Here is a 20,349-nt window from a genome sequence, read left to right on the forward strand (position 1 = left end):
CTTATAAGCTGAGGTTTTTCTATGTGTCTGAATTCCAGGATTGCACTCAGTTTTGACTCTCAGTTTTTTGTGAGTAAACTCAAGGCTTATTCAATGGTTTTAGGGGCTTGACTCCAGCACAAGCGGATTCCCAGTTCCTAGAAAATGCTAAGAGACTCTCCATGTATGGAGTGGATTTACATCATGCCAAGGTATTGGGGATTGGTTTGTTTTTTTTTTTGTTTTATGATAGACATGCTTAGTATTAAAGAAAACAGTGTATATATAATTTTTTTAAAAATTATATACTTAATTCTTGGTTATAAGCCTTTATCTCTTGGTCACAATAATTACTCAGTTTATAGCTCTAACATTCTTAGAACTTGTTTTATATCTAAGATCACCTTGATCACCAACTTGTTCAGACTTACACTGACTGCTTTAAGTTGGAAAGGCAAATTTTTAATTTTTCTTCTTTTAATATTTGTTGAAATTATTGGTAGCACACACACTGACCATACCCTTCCTTGCTTTTATGTTGTTAAATTAGTCCCTATTACCAGAATATTGAAGAATTTCCCAGAACTATGGCATATGCTTTGGCCTATGAGCGCCAAAAACGTTCAGTTGGAAACCTTTCCTAAAAAATTAATACACTTGACTATTTTTTATTTAAGAATCTCATTGTCAGTCTTCCAGGATGGAATATGAAACATGTCCCAGTTACATTATTTTCCCTCTAGGTACGTCAGCAATAATTGTATGGAATGTTATTAAACTGATTTTTATGAAATTGTCTCATACATGATAGGATTCTGAAGGTGTGGATATCATGCTGGGTGTATGTGCTAATGGTCTGCTGATTTACAAAGATAGACTCCGGATAAACCGCTTCGCTTGGCCAAAAATTCTGAAGATTTCATACAAGAGAAGTAATTTCTATATCAAAGTCAGGCCAGCAGAAGTAAGTAGCATCTTTCTGTCTTATTTCTTTTGTGAGATCATTTCTATTCAGCAAAAAGAAAGCATCCTCATTTTTTCCCCAGTTGCCCTCAGAAGCTTATGAGGGATTTGAGCAGAACTTAGGAGTGTTTTTTTCTCTTCAGATTCTACTGATTGTATTAAACACCGTGATTAGTAAATGCAAACCAAGAAGAAAATCTGTTTTCTTTTGTTAATAGATGCCATCTTGTAATTTTATGGTTTTTTTAACGTAGAAAGCTAGTTACACTGGCCATGTTTTTACTGTCTATACAAACCTGCAGTCCTGGGAGAGAGACAACTTCTCTTCCTCTTCACCAAATGTCAGCAAATCTAGTTTGTGGCTGTAACCAAAGGCTTGAGTTCCTGTAGGATGTTATAACCCTGTTAGCTGCTGTGGAAGTTGTGGATTCAACTTTCTTTTCAGTTACCCACAAAAGTTTGTGAGAGTTGCTGGGGGGGGGGGGGGGGCAGGAGGCTACATTTTGAACACATTGTAACTGGAAATTTAACAAAAAATGAAAATGTCAAACACTGTAATACTTTTTTCAGATTACACTCTAAAATATTTAAGGTAGCTTTTACTGTGTGAATAAATAAAACAAAAGAGAAGTCAGACCAGTTTTACAATACTAGCATTGTAGTTTTGTAAGTTTTGGAACACAGATGTATTGTTCTTGCAGTTCCTGATGGTGTGCATAGATGAAATACTTTTACTAAGAAACTGTTATACAGTGAAACAGATCATATAATCTTACCACTGCAGTATGCATTTCAGACTCTTATTAAATCCAAGGAAAGTGTGCAGCACATCCTGCAGTACCATTGCTTCATGCAGTTTAAGTACATTGGTCAACTAGTCAGAAAATCAGCAAGGAACACTGAAGTATTATTTGATTTCTCAAGAATCATTAGTACAGATTAGGAAGTGATTATGTCATTATTACCCATTATGACTTAGCCCAACAAGTATAATTCTTTTAAAAGGCTGGAAATTCTGATCTTTTTTAGATTTATGTTTTTTTAATCTTATGAAGTCTCATGACAAGAATGTTACAGCTTGATACAGTAATGGAACTATCTGAACTCTACCTATTAATTAATAGCCAGCTTAAGGAAATGCACTAATTTATTTGTGGATTCTTTCTAGCTGGAACAGTTTGAGAGCACTATTGGGTTCAAACTGCCAAACCACCGGGCAGCTAAAAGGTTATGGAAGGTTTGTGTGGAGCACCATACTTTCTTCAGGTAAATGATAATTCTCTGCTTCCCCCACTTAACAAGGTATGCTCCCCCATTTTAAAGGATATGAGGAAAGCAGAGATTTCCCCCATCTTTGCCCCTAATTTTTCAGTCCAGTAACACTTCTTAGAAGACACCCTGACAATCACTGACTCCAAATTACCAATTCTTAAAGTCGCAAGTACAATTAACTGCTTTATCAAAACTTTCAGAGTGCTAACAGGATGGAAGTAAACAAGCGATTGTGCATCACTGGAGATATTCAAGAGTTTTCTGGATGACTCATCGTGGTCCCTTCCAACCGGACTCATTCTATGGTTCTGTTATAAGATTTCCTGAGAGATTGACTCTGCAGAATGACCATCTAGAAAGCTACTCTACATCTTCACAAGAAGCTCTCAGGGCTTGACAGTAATCTTCATTCAATTAGCTTTAATGTTAATATTCAATTAACTTGAATACTCTGCTGAGTGTAAATGCTTGCAGCTGAGTTTTTCCTTATTTATGAGCTGGGCTGAGTTCGCAGTCATTCCTCAAAGAAGATAATCACTTTAAAAATAGACTATTGTTTATAGTCTGCATTTTTTCCCCAGCAAATGAGGAACACCAAAAAATTCTGAATTGGTCATTGAAACTATCAACTATTTGTAAATGAGCACTTGACAACAAACCACAGTCTGCTTCTTCCAGGGAAAAGGAAATTAAAGAATCTTCATTTGATTTTTATAATAACACACATTCCATGAGGGAGTACATGTACCCCATGCAGCCTAGGAGTCACAGATGTAGGTTGAATCTCTTATGGATTGGATAGGCATTAAATCCAAGTTTCTTGCTTTAAAGCACAGTAACTAGGGTATGTAAAGGGTAAGCTTTCTCTATCAGTAGCCTGTTTGTTTTAAAAAAGAAGTTGTGTTTTAAGGTAGACGCAATCCTGTTACTGAGTACACTTGCTAGATTGAGAACTTCAGAAAACTTGGAGACCAGGAGACCTAAGTAGTTGATTACTGGAACTGTCTTATTGGATGACTTTCAGTATTCAGATTTTCATTGAATGTAGCATAATCTTGAATGCAATGTTGGAATTTATTCTGATATTGGCAAATTTCAGCATAAATCAGTCTTCAAATGCTTAATTTAGAAGCACTTCTATTTTAAATCCTGATCAGAGACTTTTTTTTTTCATGTTGATAGAATTCATTAGCTATGTTAATTAACATAATCAAGCATTCTATTCTTGAACATTTGAAGTCTGCTTTGGCTGGTGTCCATTACTATAAATAGCATGCAGTTCTGTGCACAGTGAAAAGTTTTTATCAATATTCTTCAAATAACTCATGCGGTGATTTACTTTGCTGGTAAACTGTATAACCTAGTTTTATAGTAATAAAATAGATCTGAGTAAAGAAAAAACAAATCTTATTCAAGTCAAAAATCCTAAACTGACCACTACCATTTGCAAGTATGAAAGTTTCCAGGAGCATTAATAGGTATAAGATGATCTTATTACAGAAATTCTGACATAATAAAAATAAGTGGATTTTATTCCAATCAGAAGTGGCTTTTCCTAACCAGGAATGACATTACAACAAGAATTATGTAATAAATACATCAACCATTCTGTAAAATCCATATACTCCACTGATGTCATCTGACGGAAAATCCTCACAACGTCTCATCCCGATTTAAAAACAGTAAAATAAATCCATCTCTATTTTCCTCCAAAGATAAAAAGCAGAAAGCAACTGCTGCAGTGTGTACACAGTAAATTGTATACAGTTTAGATGTATATTTTTAGCTTTCAAATTTCTTAGCATGCCCTGTATAACATGGTAAGATTCCTTGTGTTGTCTTATGTAATGTTTCAGTTTTTCTCAAATAACCACCTTAAGATAGATTTTCTTATGTGTAGGAAATTCAGCCAATATATGAAGTTATTTAAAAAAGTTGCAATGAAATATTGAAATATTGAAAATGACAACCAAAAGGCATTGTATCACTTATTATCAGCTCAAACTCATGGGATTCCAGTACCATTTTCAAAGAGCAGCAATCTACTTCAAAAATATAGTCAGACTATATATCTACATTAATCTTTTGAGGTAAGCTCAGCTGGCAGCTCTGGATCTTAACCAGCATCTGCAGAAACCTGCTTATATTTACACTTTATGGGATTTTATTTGAAATTTTCACAATTGTTTGTGTCTCCTCAGAATACCATAAAGTGGTAAAAGCATAGTTTTCAGTTATTTTATGTAATTAAGCCTGTAATACAAAAAATCCATTCAAGTGCCCTTAATCAGGAAGTAATTAGTTCTCTTGTTTTTTCCACATTAAAAGATTAAAAGTTTATCTCAGCAGGGTGGAAGATAAAAATGGCAGTTAATGCTGTAGCCTTGCCAAAACTGGAAAATCAAGAACAGAAGGAACCTTGGAAAAACCCTTTTAGCCTTCTTCCTCTTAGTTCATAATGCATTCTCTCTTGGAAATAATGGGGAGAAAGACTGTTTTACAGAAGCAATGAAAGTGAAGCTCCAGCAGTGTTATTACATAAGCGGCCTTAGTGCAGAAGGGTGGATGAGTTTGTCTTGAACTCTTTTCTTTAAAAATGTGTTGGAACAGATTAAGATTCAGGTGCACCTTAGGCATGGGGGATTGGATCCTTCTGGCTAGTGCTATTGCAAAACCATAAACATACTCTCTTAGAGAAAATGGTAATCTACTGAGCTGTGTTGTTTGCATGGCAAGGTTTTGGTAGTGGGGGGGCTACAAGGGTGGTGAGAAGCTCCAGAAACTTCCCTTATGTCTGATAGAGCTAATGCAAGACAGCTCTAAGATGAACCTGCTGCTGGCCAAGGCTGAGCCCACTGGTGACAGAGTTGATGTATTTAAGAAGGGGAAAAAGCTACTGTGCAACAGCAGTGGCAGCTGGGGAGAGGACTGAGAATATGTGAGGGAAGCAACTGTGCTGACCCCAAGGTCAGTGAAGAAGGAGGAAGAGATGCTCCAGGTGCCAGAGCAGAGATTCCCCTGCAGCCCTTGGTGCAGACCATGGTGAGGCAGGCTATCACCCTGCAGCCCATGGAGGTCCATGGTGGAGCAAACATGCGCCTGCAGCCGGTGGAGGACCCCATGCTGGAGCAGAGGGATGCCTGAAGGAGGCTGAGACCTGCATTGAGGAAGGTTTGCTGGCAGGACTTTTGATGGCATGGGGAACCCATTATGGAACAGCCTGTTCTTTGAAGGACTGCACCCTGTGGAAGGGACCCTTGCTGGAGTCGTTTGAGAAGAACTCCAGCCTGTGAGAAGGGCTCATACTGGGAGGACTGACTCCCATTGGAGGAACCCTACTCTGGAAGAAGGGCATGAGGAGTCCTGCCCCCTATGAGAAGGGAGCGTCAGAGACACTGATGCGTGTGATGAATTGACCACAGCCTCCATTCCCTGTCCCCCTGCCCTGCTGGTGAGGAGGAGGTAGAGCAAATTAGGAGTAAAAATTAAGCCTGGGAAAAAGGAGAGAAGTGAGGGGGAAGGTATTTTTAAGATTGGGTTTATTTCTCATTATCCTACTCGGATTTGACTGATAATAAATTCAATTAATTCTTCCCCAAGTCGAGTCTGTTTAGCTCATGATGACATCTCGACCCATGAGCTTCTTGTTGTATCTTTTTCTTTCTGGTCCAGCTGAGAAAGGGGAGTGGCTTTGGTGGGACTCTCGTATCCAGCCAGGGTCAACTCACCATAGTAGCTCACTGTCTTTTTTTGCTAGGTATCTGAAAACTCTTCAATTTTACTGACGTATCTTTAGAACAACTGTCATAGTTTTCAGAACCCAGTACTGGATACTGTTTTAACATATGTTGATCAGATTCCACTGACACAGATATTCCTGTGCAAATGCTTCAAAAGAAGAGAACAAAGTCAGCATACTCTGAAGTGTGGCTTTCTAATCTGTGCCATCCTCAGTGCAAAGGGCACAGTAATTGCTGGTTCTGCTTGAAAGCTGATGTTCAGTGAGCTGCTCATTCTTTGCAGATCCTCAAATCAGAAAGCTCTATTTGCAATAATCTGATAGTTCTATACAGAGAGAGAATAGGCCATGGAGACTGCCGTGCTAGGTGAGCATGTATTTGCAGCATTACATTGATCCAGGAAATGACATCAAAGGCCTTGCCAGAGAAGTGGGACTGGGAAGAGTTCTTGCAGTGATGACTGTTTATCTTATCAACAAGGATGGCACAGGTACAAACAGTATCATCAGTGTTGCAGTTGATGGCTCAGATTTCAGAAACAAAGTACAAACCATGAGGGTTAGATGAATATGAACTTCGAAATCCTCAGACTAAAGGAAATTCAGGGAGGTATAGAGGACCTGTCTTCAAACTCATGTGATGTCAAAACCTGGGGGAACAAAACAGAATCTCTTACAGCCAATTCTGCCACATTGGTACTTGGACTTTCTTGACATTGACTCCAATATTTAAGGTACAAACATACATACCCAGCATTAACAGTACAAGTAACTGAAGCTCTTTTTCACCCCTTTCACAGTATGTTTTTCCCCCCACTCCTTATATCCAGCAAACATCAACCTATGTAAATGTATAAATGACTTTGTGAAGAAACCAGTCTGACTGTAAACTGTTAGGCTACTTACTGTTTGGTCACAACTCTCAAGCCATCTCAGTCTTTTTGCACTTGATACAGCATTCTATACAACTTTGAGATGCTATTCCCTAACTTTGAGGAACAAGTGCTGTATTGGTACCTCAGAATATGGGAAAGACAGTGGAAGTGAAACGTACAGTTTTTACTATAAGTAACATTCTAGGGAGAGAGATCTGAGAGGTATTCTGCATGGACCTATAATGGCCTTGGCTTTCTACAAAAAAATACAATTTAACCAAGATAGCACCATGAGAATCCCAGATGCTTAGTCATACTGTGGAAAAATGTGATGGTTATCAGTGTCACTTCAACTCCAACTGCAAATAGTAAATAACATGCATTGTTTTGGAAGGTCTTTGAAGAGTTTGCAGTAGAATCCTTTCTTCGAGGCCACAAATTATGCACGTGGAACTGAAGCTGGAATACAATAACTAGCTTTAAAGTACCTAATTAAATACCTAAAATAAAGCCCTTTTAACTGACTTTCCTCATACTTTCTTTCTAGACTTGTATCACCGGAACAGCCTCCAAAAGCAAAGTTTCTAACCTTGGGTTCCAAGTTCCGCTACAGTGGACGTACGCAAGCACAGACACGGCAGGCGAGCAACCTCATAGACAGACCAGCTCCGTACTTTGAACGCACGTCAAGCAAACGTGTTTCCAGAAGCCTCGATGGAGGTATGAAATTTGACATATTTTTTTGGTGTAATGATTACATTGTGTGCTGTCACTCTGATCTGACCAACATTCAAAAATATCGATATTATGGATGGCCAGAAGGTCAACTGACAAAATTTATGAATTTCAGTTTCTAATGGGTGATGTGTGAGGAGTAGCCACTTTATGTATTTATCAATGTTAGGGGACCTAAACAATAAGTTAAGTCTCTGCCTAAATTGTATGGCACTGCTGTGAATATATGGAGAATTCTATACTGGGTACATAGCATCTGTGTACACTACTCATATCTTTTTTTATGGGATAGGCATGCATTATAGGCTGTTAATAAAAATTGTTTGGTCAGTGGCATCTTTTGGGATCTAGGTTGGCCTGAGTGTCTCTACAATAAAAATAAAAGGATGAACAAGTTTTTTTCCTAGTTTTCTATCATTTAGTTCAGTATATTGCTATTCTTGTATATTTATTCAATACCTTAGTGTTTAGTTAAAATTTTTTATGTTGACTTTGAATAGCTAAAGGGTTTGGAGTTTTTTTGTCATTACTAGAGTTTGGTTTCTTTGAGCAGAAATACCGTCTGGTTTCCTTTATTGGAAACAGGCATTCTTTTCAAAGGCAACTGTGCCAGCAGTATGTGTGAGAGATGTATAAGCACATGTCTTACTCTAAATGACTTCTGTAATGATATATAATAGAATAACTCTTCAGCAAAATAATGTGAAGCTTCACTGGAATAAAAGTGAACCATAACAATGATGTAAGTTTAGCTACAACTGAGCTGTCAACTGCACCTTATTTTCTTAAAAAAATGTTCTACTTACAAGAGTTTTGCTTCTGCAAATATTCATTCTTCTATACTATGACAAATGAACAAACTCTGACACTTGCTTGGGATACCTACCACGTCTTACCTTCTGAGAACCAAAGTAAAAATAAGAGACAAACATGCTTGCACTGACAGCATGTGATGAGTCCATGTGGCAACCAAAAGTCTTGTCACCACATCAGTGTTACTGTCTGACTCTGGTTTAGTTCCTCTTCTTCTTTTGGTTAGAAACAATTTAAATTCTACCCAGCTCTCAGAGGTTGTATAATCAAGACTTTCTGGGATCCATTGTACATCATCTGCAGAATACAGGCGTGTGTGCACGTGTGTTCAGGCCCAAACTTTCACTCTTACAGAAGCATCACAGTCAAAATTTTGAATGTCATGAAACATTGCTCTGAAAGCAGTTTTGCACAAAAGGATCTGAGGATTCCCACGGAACAAGTTGAACATGAGTCAACATGACTGTGCCCTTAAAGCAAAGAAGGCCGACTGTATCCTGGGTTGTATTAGCAAGAGCACAGCTGGCATATTAGAAGAAATTATTATCCCTCTCTATTCAGTACTTCGTGAAGACCATACCTGAAATAACGTGTCTACCTTTGGGTTCTGCAGTATTAGATGGGCAGTGACATATTACAAGGAGCCCAGTAAGGGCCACAAAGCTGGCCAGGAGCCTGTGATATATGAGAGACTGTGGGAACTGTGATCTTTCAGCTTTAATAGAAGAAGGCTGTAGTGACATATTGCTGTTTACAGCTACTGACAGGGAACATAAAGACAGAGTTGTGTGTTTCTTGGAGGTGCCCAGTGATAAGGCAGGGGGGACTGCCTGCAAGTTAAGACACAGCAAATTTTAGTTACAAGTAAGAAATTTTTGTTTCTTTGTTTAAAAAATACCTTGGACAAGCTCAAAACTCAACTGGACAAGTCCCTGAGCAACCTGGTTTAACTGGACATTCTCTGAACAGGAGTTTGGACTAGCTGACCTTTGGATATTCCTTCCAACCTAAGTTACTCTGTGATTTGTCAAAAGTTACTTCTGGAACTTCAGGGATGTACACCCAAAAAATGCTCTATTTGCACCCAAGAAGGGATCAGAAGCTTAAGTTGGAGAACTTACTACTTATAGAGGCCCCCTGAAAGCCTAACATCCCAAATGCCACATTTTCCATTAGCTGGTTTTGACTTCTCTGCAGCTTAAGGGCATCTCTGGTATGGAGCTCAGACTTTTCAGAAGAGGATATCCCTCAAAGGTGCTCCAAGAAACACCTCTTCCTCTCAACTTTTTGCACCTTGACTTTGTAAAGCAAAGGCATATGGAGGTATTATAGGACATTACTAAATTAATTAAGTTTATATCAAAGTTGTGTTTATTAAAGCTTCTTAATTTAATTGAATTGTCCTCTATTTCATTACTACTATTTTGACTAAGCCAGTCATCATGATTTAAAAAAAAGAGCCATCCTTCTCATCAATCCTATTACTCTGAATCAAATAAGAGGAAAACACCCTTAGTTTAAGGCTTTTCACTCCCTTGTGCTTTGACTATATTCAAGTGTACATATTTAGTATTTCCACTTTCCAGTTTTTTGCCAGCATGTAGAGGGAAGCTCTTACTCTCACCGAGCCCTTTGTGCAGTTGTGCTAAGGTTCCAGCGAAAAATACTGTTACAGTTATATGTATAGCTATTTCTATATTGCATTAAAGTAGTCCTCTCAAATAGTGGATTTCCACAAAATACTGTTGCTTATTTCTTTTTTTTTAATGGTGATTTACACAGTCCAAAGAACAATACCTTCAGTTTATTTTCCAAGACTAATCAAGAAGTTGATAAATACCTGTTTGAAAATGTGAGGGTTTTTTCCCCTTGCATAGTAAGTGCACATTTTACGACAAGGGCACTTTGCTGTTCGTATCAGTGCAATGGGAACCATAGACTTTTTATAAAGCCAAGAAGCTGACAAATATTGTATCACTCAGTAAGTAGTTTGTATTACTCATTGCTGACATCATCATAAACCACTTTTGTTAAGAAGACTTAAATCCAAAATGTTTCAACTTACCCCAATTAACCAAAATTATTTTGTTCTCCAATAGCTCCTATGGGTATCTCAGACCAAAGTCTAAGAGACTTCTCTGCTACTGGAGGCCAGGCTTCTGGAGATAAAATCATTGACACTGAAGCTGCTGGTCAGGCTAATTTAAAAGAAGGTGGCAGAGAAGAAGATGGAAGCCCAGTCAAAACTCCACAATTAGAATTGACTCAGGATGGAAAGGTATGGCTGACTTTCACACCAAAATTATTTGTTCATGTGGTGTTTGTCCATGTGTGGTTATTTAGTGTCTATTGCTTCTGAACATCATACGGAACATCATATTAAAATATTCAAGTAAAATTGTCAAGTGCTTTCTGTGGGTTTACCTTCATGTAAGTGTATGTAAGCAAAAGAGAATACAAACTTCTAAATGGCACTGAGCTAGGGTTTCTTTTATTGCTATATATCTAATTTGAATTCTTAGTAAGCTTGCATGAGTTCTTGAATAACTGTTTCAAAGGGTAAATAATGTTATTCATTTCCTTAGTTTGTTCAGATTTTAAAAAGAAATGCTAATATATATCCACAGGTGTGTACATTCTACAAACTACAGAATTTTCTACATTCTACACCCAACTACAAAGTTGGAGATATTATGACTGAATTTAATTACCATAGGTAATAGTATTATTTTAGTAGCCATTTGCAGAATTATTTCATCCTTTAAAAATTTGTATGTTGACTAAGGTGTAGATTTCTGTGAAAAGTTGAGTACTGTGATCTGTTCCTGTTGCACACATTTACTTGTCTTGTTTGTTTGAGCTATAAGGGAAATAGGTCAAAAAATTAAATTTAGATTTTGTATGATTTGATGTAAAAATTTTCTCCTAAAGTGTCAACTAAAATCTGCTGCTCTTTCTCTCTTACGGATAATTTCTTTTTCAGCAATTCTCCAGAACTTATTGTAATATTTAAAGAGTAATTTTGTCTTCAAACATTTTTGCAAGCTAGCTACCCATTTTATTCCTAGCGAGACTGCTGAGTTTCTCTGTACAGTTCATATGTTTCCACTGCATTCAAGTCTAGGAAGACAACAATACCATAGTGGCATTTTTTTTGTTTACTGGCAAGTTGAAATACTTTTAATTAGCCTAGAAAAAAGACACACAGTTTCTTCTTGCGAGAAAGATGGTAAAATAAATGACTATGTTTTGCCTTTGGGCTTGATAATGGTGATACTCCCTTGTTTGGGTATCTTTCAATATTTTAATCAGAGGAGAGGAGAAAAAAAAAAAGAGGCAGTATTTCAGGAAGTTGTTCCAGGAAGCTGTTCAGTAAGGTTTGTTACACATGCCTATTCTGTGAACAGCTTTCTTTTTTTCCTAGCGCAGATCTTTCTTTTTTCTTTCTGGCTCTCTTAAAGTCTTAGAGAAAATAGTTATAAACCCATGAATCAAATACCAGTTTACCTTTTGTGTACTGCACTGTCCTCTGACCTTTCTGCCAAAGCTTTGAATGTCTGTCTGCTTCCATCTGTTTTGTGACTATTACAGTTCAAAAGTGCACAGTTCTTTACAGCCTGAGAACAAAAGATTCATAATGGGTTCCTTTCATAATTCACAGAAGTAAACAAGTTGGCTGCTTATAAAACACAAGGAAATTTTTGTTTTTATTTCTATTGCTTTAGTAGAGCTATCCCTTCTTCTAAGTAAAAGTTTTCACTAACTAATAATTTCTTTTTTTTCCCTCTTCACGTGCCTTCAAACTTGCATTTTTTGTTGTGCTTTCATTTTCCACTGTGCACAGAATTTTTTTCTTCAGCTCACTCACATACACCCATCATCAGTACCCATCTATTCTGTGTCATCTCATCTTACAAACTTGTCACCTGTCCGTGAGATAGACGTGCTTTCAGATATTTCAGAGGAAGATTCCTTTGGAGAGCCCCTCCTTACCATCTCAGACATTTCAGAGTGCAGTTCAGTGGAACAAACATCAGATCATAATAAAACAAAAACAGCTTCACCAAATAATATCTTTGAATCTATGAGACCCCTAGCTAGTCGAGGCTCCCCTGCTGTTGAGGGAAAAATCCATACAAATGACTACAAAAGCACTGAGCTGCGTGTCTCATTCAGCTTCTTCAGATGCCTTTCTTTTAGTTTCCGTTCGCTGCTTGATGAGGATGGCTATATTACTTTTCCTAGCCTTCCTGATGTTTGCATCTCTTTCCTCCCACCTGGCCTTCAGCACTATATTCCTATTACCTCTCCTTCCTTCATCCCCTCTTTTCTCCTTATCTTTGTGCTGCTTCTGTCTGCTTTCCAGTCTATTCCTTTTTCGCTCACATTTTCCCTTCCTCTTGCTCTGTCCCTCTGCTACCTGGAGCCAAAGGCGACCTCCTTTAGTGGCTCTAATGGCAGTGACCTGAATGACAAAGCAGAGGAAGAGGAGGTGTGTAATTTTGTTGCTTAAATGTTGACACTTGCACATGGCTTTTAGGCTTGTTTTCCCAAGGCTTGCTCAGTTTTGCACACTTCCTAGTATAGAGATATGTCTATGTACATGCCTGTAAATATATATATAAATACACACACACATGCACGCACATGTGTATATCTGTATCTTTTTAGCATCTTCTTTGTGAAAAATTGCCATCATGGGATTTTTAGTCAATAATTTTTTGCTTGTGGTTTTTCTGCCTGATTTCCTTCAGCATGCATAATTTCGTTCAATTCTACAGATACTGAGCTGCAGGTGGACTTGCTTTGTAGGTCAAAATGTTTACGAGACCATAAATCTGAATACCAAAAGTCCTCTGTGTAATAACAGATATGTTATTATTTGATACTATTTGCAAGTTCTACTTGCACTATCAATTTGTATTAAAATGCATGTCTTCCGCGTGCATTGACTGGAATGCATATCTCCAAAGTTCTATTTAGATCTGAAAAATCAAATTCCTAAAAGCTGAAACCAGAAAACTGTGAATACTTTAAAATCAGCAAATCAGTTTTTTGTTATTCCAGATTTCAGATGTTTCAACTCTACAAGGCTGTGTGCAAAGTTGAGTCTGTCCATGGCACTTTTTCTTTTTTTACATGCTTTGATTAATTTCTAGCAGCAGTTAAGGTGGAGACTGATTTCATTCATTAGCTGGGGTTGCAGTTTGTGTCAGATTGAATCACTGAAGTCTGAACATTCTTTGGAATACACTGCTAAAATTGCTGTACAGAAGCCTCAGTCACATTGATATGTTACTCTGATCATCTGGAATGGCTGACAAAATGCCTCCCTTCCTTACGTCTGCTGCGCATGTTACAGCACTAGGAAAAGGTCTTTTATTTTGATCCTCACAGGAAATGTGAAACCAAATATTATAGAACCAAAAAGGAGGAGGGCCTGTTTGATGATACATTTAACAAAGTTTGCTAAATGGATGTACATGTTAAAAACACAGTAAATATGATATGATGTCATTATAACACCAGTCTAAGTTTTTAAAATAATGAAAAACGTGACTGTAAAGATTTTCTCAATGTTTCTGTAACCAAATTCAATCCATAATTCGTAACATAAAGTTACAGAAAACAGAACTCAAGAAAGGTCAGAAATTAATAAAAATGCAAAAATGTGCATTCACACAGAATCCAAAATACAACAGTATGAGCAGTAAGTAAACCTCTCTTCAGATTTACATACTTGCAGAGTGTTGACTTCGACATGCATCTTTTCTAATCTGAGCAGTTGATATTTGTATTTGTGGAAAGACTGGGAAGTGGTTTGCTTTTTAAAGGATGCTGTTCCTTAAGGCATTCAGAATACTTGGAGAGAAGATATGAAGATTAGCTTCCATTTCCAACAGAGTGCATTGCAGTTTAAGAAGGAATATACTCACCTAAAAAGAAGGAGGTGGTGTAAATAACTAATCCCGAGACAGCAACATTCCTAAAATATTGAGACAGTTTGTAGATACAGTATTCAAATGTTTGACTTGAACCCTAGACTTTTCCCAAAAGAACTCCTGGATTAGATTCCATTTTCCCATCAACTTCTTGCAGAATTTCAGTTGCTTGCCATAGAAATTATGCATATCATTTTTCTTTGTTACTCATTCTTAAATTTTCACCTGAGAAACGCTTAAAAAGTACAGCAAGAAAGGGATGCAGGGTGAAACTTCCATTTTTCATGTCGCTTGTGCCAAAAATTACTTCAACCATTCTACAACAATGTAGGTGAAAGAAGACCAAAGTCGCTTAATTTCGACATCTGGGGCCGAAACAGTAAAGGTCTGTAAATACAGCACGCTTTGCAGCATTTACAAAGAGATGAAGCCTCTGTGTTAGTCTGTAGGCATATGTTAACACTTCCTTTTCTTGATAATTTGTCATGTGCCCACATAGGTGGAATACGAAGAGGAGGAAGCACAGCAGAAGGTGGTTGGTTTTTTGTGGTTGCTTTTTTACAATTGAACTTGGCCGTAGCTGCCTGCCTTGTTAGCACCCTAAATATTCCGTGGGTTCTGTCTGTATAGTGCCTTTTCACCTAACCATTTTATTTCCTTTTTTTAACTGTCTGATTATAAGGGTCCTTTTTTATTTATTTGCTGGTCTATTTTATGTTTCTTTTTTTTTTTTTGTATGTGGTTTAATTTCACAGATCAATTCCTTGAGAGTAGACGGGGAAAATATTTATGTCAGACATAGCAATTTAATGTTGGAGGTTTGTATGTAATGCGAAAAATACTCTCCATTCTCACGGGCTGCCAGGCTGCATGGGATGGGAGGTCACTTGCAGGCTGTTATGGACACAGTGCATGAAGTGCATGGGGAAAACCAGCTTGGAAATGTTGCATGTTATCATTCTAGTTTCTGAGTTTAAATTAAAAAAAAAAAAAAAACCAAATCCAAAAAACCCCACAACAAAACCTCATCTTGAATGTATATTTGTATATTTTTGCAAGATGTCTTCAAGGTGGCAACTGGGAATAATAGCCCTATTTAGATAAAGCAAACACATGGGTCCAATTCACAATTCTAAATGGATTTTTGTACATTGCTTCTCAGTGTATGCATCTTCTGTGAGCAGGGTTTCTAGCTTTTGCCAGTTTAATCAACCTTTATCAAATACGTTAGCTGAATAAAAGGAGTTAGTAAGGGTCAAGCATAGAAGTATAGAAAACTAGTTCTGGTTCTGACACTCATTGATTTTAGGAGCGTTGAGAAATGATGCAAGGATCAACTATTCAAAAGTAATGTTTAAATATCTTCTGAAATCTTTGCTTTACTTCCATTTGAAAAAAAATAATTTTTGCTTCCTGAAGGTTGGCTTTCACTGAAGATGCACAACAGCAAAGCACTATGAACAGTATGTTCATGAGTAATGCTTAGTCACTGAAGTAGAGATTTTTATTATAAGAATTTTCACATAGACTGCTAATCTCAATTATTTAATCAGAGACTGTCTGTAGTTATAATCAGTATAATTTAACTTGTAGTTAATAACTTAAACTAATAACTGAAGATATTTTAGAAAATTCTACTGCTGTCTTCATTCATCCAGATGGGGCTATAAATAATTCCCTTTGTCACAAAAACGGTCTCTTTAAAAGTCAGTGGTTTTGTTCAGTAAAATGGAGTTGTATGGATCGCAGTAACCCAACTAATGTTTTATGGCTTTTTGCAGCTTTTGATCACTATTGAAAATTTGCTTGTATATAACTTACTAAAGCACTGGAAGTGCGCATTGCATAACTGTGCTTTGATCAAGTCCAAGAAATGTGCCTTGTGTCAAGCCAAGACAGGTTTTAAGATAATGACATGATTGTTGTATAATAGAATGCCTTTGGCATAAGATTTTACTTCAGTCAGGAACCACAGACTTTAGGAGGACATATCTAATGTCTCATTTGTTAGTCCAGGATGAAAAGTGGTCTTGTGAAAATACAAGCCTACTGAGCTGCCAGAAGGGGAGAGGTTCAAGTGTTCAAACTGCACATGGGATTATTCACAGAATTAGGAAATAGATGTGCAGCACCAAACCCTTACTGGGGCTGAATATGCAAATGAAAAGAAATTAGAACTAATGAATTTGGGGGTTGGATTTTTTATGACCTAATGTGAGGCGTCTTTGCATTGTGATCACTGATAATAAAAATCCCAACCGAGTTAAAGTAAAATTTCAGAATGATCTGCTAAATAGTATGTAAAATCTTTGTACAAAATCCAGATTCATTACCTACATTATTATTTCTGATTACATTCTTTTGACAAAACTTCATTAATAATTGTCTGCAGTGATAATATTTAATTTTAATCTTCTGTCCTTTAATTCTTTACTGAAAATGAATTGGAGGCTTAAACTTGAATTTAACTACAGAATACTGAAATAATCTTCTTGTGTTAGAGTGAGCATAGGCAACACAGGCTTTTCTCAAGACCTAGAATACTGGAAGGAGGACACATTATGAAAGCAGGGTGAAATCTGCTCCCCCCACCAAAGCCCAACCACTGCATTGAAAGGATAATGAATTTCCAAGAAAGCCAAGCAGATACATTTTCGTCTGATTACCAGAGCAGTTATGTTTCTGCATATCTCCTGAACCTTACCTCTACTTTGTATCTGGTACAAAGTGAAAAACTAGCTTGTAATTATTTAATCCAAGGTGCTGCAGTTTAGCCTCAATGGGTCATCACAAATCTAATTTGGTATTCACGCTGTGGTGTCTTCTTTGGCATTGGCCTATGGAGGTGCAATTCAGAGAGATCATTTTTTTGGTATTGCCATGCACAGAAACTGTTCCTACTTGTGTCTATCTGCTGCCAGGTTCTTAAATGTGGAATTGGCAGATAACAGGTTTTAAGTCTTTAAATCTGATTCCTCCAGTAAGTTTAAGCCTACATGAGAGGCACAATGAGTAGTCCCTCTGAAGCTAAGCAGGTGTTAGCTGCTTGCATATTTGGCTGTGCAGTACTGTGTTCACAGAAGTAAGTATTTTTCATGGAGCTTGTAATAGCAAGAAAGATGCATTTTTATGCTCCTTGGGTTCAACTATTTTTACAACTACCTTCAGTTATGTTAGCTGTGCAGTATTCTGAAACATTTGCATTTGTACTTGCAAATTTTAGATGAAAACAAATAGCTACTGGAAATTATTATTGTTTCAAAGAGCTAATAGTTTCATATTTTGGATGAAAGTAACCCTCTGTTAAATAACCATACATGGCATTATTCTTCCTTTGCTTTAAAATATGAAAGAAACAAAACAAAAAACCTTGGTCCCTTATATCCTTAAACTTTTTTTATTTTAAGGCACTCTCCCGAAGGTCACCTCTTCAGACACAAGGCACTTTCCTTGGTTTGGTTGCTTTTGTTTCCTTTTTTTTTTTTCCCAGTTGAGTTTGCTTTTGTTGTCGTGTTTTGTCCTACTTTGTTTTATGTTGCGGGTTGCTAGGACCTGGATAAGACCCAGGACGACTTACTGAAACACCAGGCTAGCATTAGTGAGCTCAAGCGCAATTTCATGGAATCCACACCCGAACCACGCCCAAATGAGTGGGAAAAGCGGCGTATCACACCTCTGTCCCTACAGACACAAGGGGTATGTCACTGCAGACACCTCTCCGCATGCGTTCCCATACAACCCTGTATGTAATACAGTAAATGCAGTTTGTCCTTTAGATTAACACTTTATTTGTCTAATGTAGTGTTTGTTTATACTAAGTATACATTAACTTTTTTACCACTTACTATTGGGCCTGACTCTAAATAGTGTGTGGAATTTTATTTTTCTACATGAACAACTGAATTAGAAGAAAATGGAAGCAGTGGCAATATTTTCCGGTATATTAAGGACATCTTAAATTTCACTCTGATTTACAGAGATTGATGGAGATAACTTTTCAGCGATAGAACTTTTCCCTCCTTGTTGTCTCGTTAACTCTTCATAGACAGCTTGTGCATAAATACACAAATAGTCTGTGTGTTGTTTCAGAAGGACCTTTACATGATCAGTTAATGTACAGTGTTGACTTCTGTAGGGCACATTTAATGCAGTTCTTAAAATTTACTGTCTTAATCCTCAAAAGCCTATAGAACAAATGTATCTACTTTTCCTCTGTACCTTCTTTCTGACTGAACATTGAAACAGCAGTATGGAAAACAGTTTTCTACAAATATCATCCTGAATGCTCGTGGCAAGAAAACTACCCAAATAAATTTCTCTTGCTGTTGTGAAACTTGTAGTTTTATTGGGTTATTTGCAGCTTCTTTCATAGAGTAGCAGACCAAATCAGTCTTCAAAAACAATCAGTTTATGTTGTATTGTTATTCTTTTCTATCAGCATGGTTCCCACCCTTCTCTCCTTAAATGTATTGTCATATCTCCTTAAATTTTTAAGCATTCTTTTCAGTCCTCAGAGAGGTATGCTTTCCTTTAAGCAGGCTTGATGCTACCAAATTATTTTTGTTAATAGGACACTATTTCAGTAAGATATGTAAGCAATCTGAGCTGTGAGTATGTCCATACAGATAACAGTTAATGATTCTATGGATCACTTCTTTAATGGCTATTTTGTTAATTTACGGTCACTGCCAAGAAATTCCGCAAATTCCTGAGTAGTACCTTAATATTTCTATACATAGTGCTATCTGCACAGGTACAGATGTTGGTCATATTTTCAAATATTCATGACACATTGGTTCATTTAATAGCTATATAGCTAAATATATTTTTTGTTAAAATAGACATTTATGTAGAAGTGTAACTTAGTTTTTATTATGTGGATGTGTGTATTTTTGTGTTGATTTCTTTGTATTGAAGTTGAGGCCTCCTTCAAGTTATTTTATCTGTTTGTTGTTTTTTTTCCTCATCTAGTATGTTCTGTCACTTTCAGATGATTTGGTTTTACATTATGTATAATGTATGTCTGTCTCATTGCTTGTTGATTTACACTGGTTTTATAAAATGAAAATTAAATAGAAAAAAGGGGACCACATTTTCCAAGTGAAAACGCTACCTGGGAAGGAGAAACAATGGATTGCAATGCCATGGATTGGTGGAGCAAAACCAGAGGAAACCGATAAGGTGGCTGCCCTGAAACCTACTGCCTTTTCGCTGTATCTGCTGCGGGCTAGCTTGGGCGCTTCTTTCTTTTTCTTTTTTTTCTTGATGGAAATAACTTTTTAAAGCCAGTACTGAAAGGATAATGTTGAGTTGTAAACCAGGCTCTCTGGTGTGTGTATCTGTATATATACACACATATGAATGCCAGCAACATTTTGCTTAAACATCAAACTAACCGTGAAGTTCTGAATTGCTACTATTTGAAAAGAAAAACAATTCTTCACTGGAAAATTACTGTATTTGATGTGACAAGGATGACAGCAAAATATGTATTTCCATTCTATATGGAAATAATTGCCTGCAGTTATTTGACACTTCACATAGGAACTTTTTGCTTTATGTGTTCACTGTCGAATCATTATTCAAATCAATAATGCTTTGCTTCAGAGGCAACCCAGTTCTGAGTACCTCCACACTTCTGTACCTCTCTTTTCATCCAGGAAAAGAGGGAGGTTTTGTCCTTGATAAGCTGGTTTAACATCTGTGCAATGAAAAGCACTATATAACCAGTGGGACTAGTAGCAGTGTGATAGTGATGATGAGTAGCAATTGTGATGTTGCTTTCTAACGTCACTTTTGGTCTATTAGGTTAATGTGAAGCTGTCAGTCCTATTTCAGTAACACATAAAAATATGATGATTGGGAAACTGTACTTCCATCCTGAATTATTTGTTGATGGATACAAAGAAGTCTGTGTTCAAGTCTTTTGTCATCCCCAGTTTATAAATTTGCTGGTATTAGTAGACTCAGTCATATCTCTGGATTTACGTATTACCTGTCCTTTAGGATAGTTGGACAATAGATGAGAATA

General features: G+C 37.0%; 1 protein-coding gene across 23 annotated transcripts in view; it reads left to right on the plus strand.

Annotated features, from left to right (window-relative positions):
• EPB41L2 (erythrocyte membrane protein band 4.1 like 2) overlaps positions 1–20,349 on the plus strand; it is a 113,846-nt gene that overhangs the window by 77,410 nt on the left and 16,087 nt on the right. For 12 of the 23 annotated variants that reach the window (XM_051792512.1, XM_051792507.1, XM_051792514.1 and 9 more), the window contains 8 exons: positions 104–191; positions 791–943; positions 2,111–2,208; positions 7,376–7,548; positions 10,476–10,654; positions 15,074–15,136; positions 17,868–18,014; positions 19,395–19,499. In XM_051792512.1, coding sequence (XP_051648472.1) covers positions 104–191; positions 791–943; positions 2,111–2,208; positions 7,376–7,548; positions 10,476–10,654; positions 15,074–15,136; positions 17,868–18,014; positions 19,395–19,499 — 1,006 coding nt within the window. Of the gene's footprint in view, positions 1–103; positions 192–790; positions 944–2,110; positions 2,209–7,375; positions 7,549–10,475; positions 10,655–12,220; positions 14,704–14,817; positions 14,851–15,073; positions 15,137–17,867; positions 18,015–19,394; positions 19,500–20,349 lie in introns of those variants that run through there. The other 11 variants (XM_051792520.1, XM_051792521.1, XM_051792527.1 and 8 more) reach the window with 4 other exon arrangements.

The sequence above is a fragment of the Manacus candei genome, unplaced genomic scaffold (genome assembly GCF_025592945.1).
Source record: "Manacus candei isolate 608988 ecotype Guabito, Panama unplaced genomic scaffold, ASM2559294v1 h1tg000034l, whole genome shotgun sequence".
In the NCBI taxonomy this organism is placed as follows: Eukaryota; Metazoa; Chordata; class Aves; order Passeriformes; family Pipridae; genus Manacus; species Manacus candei.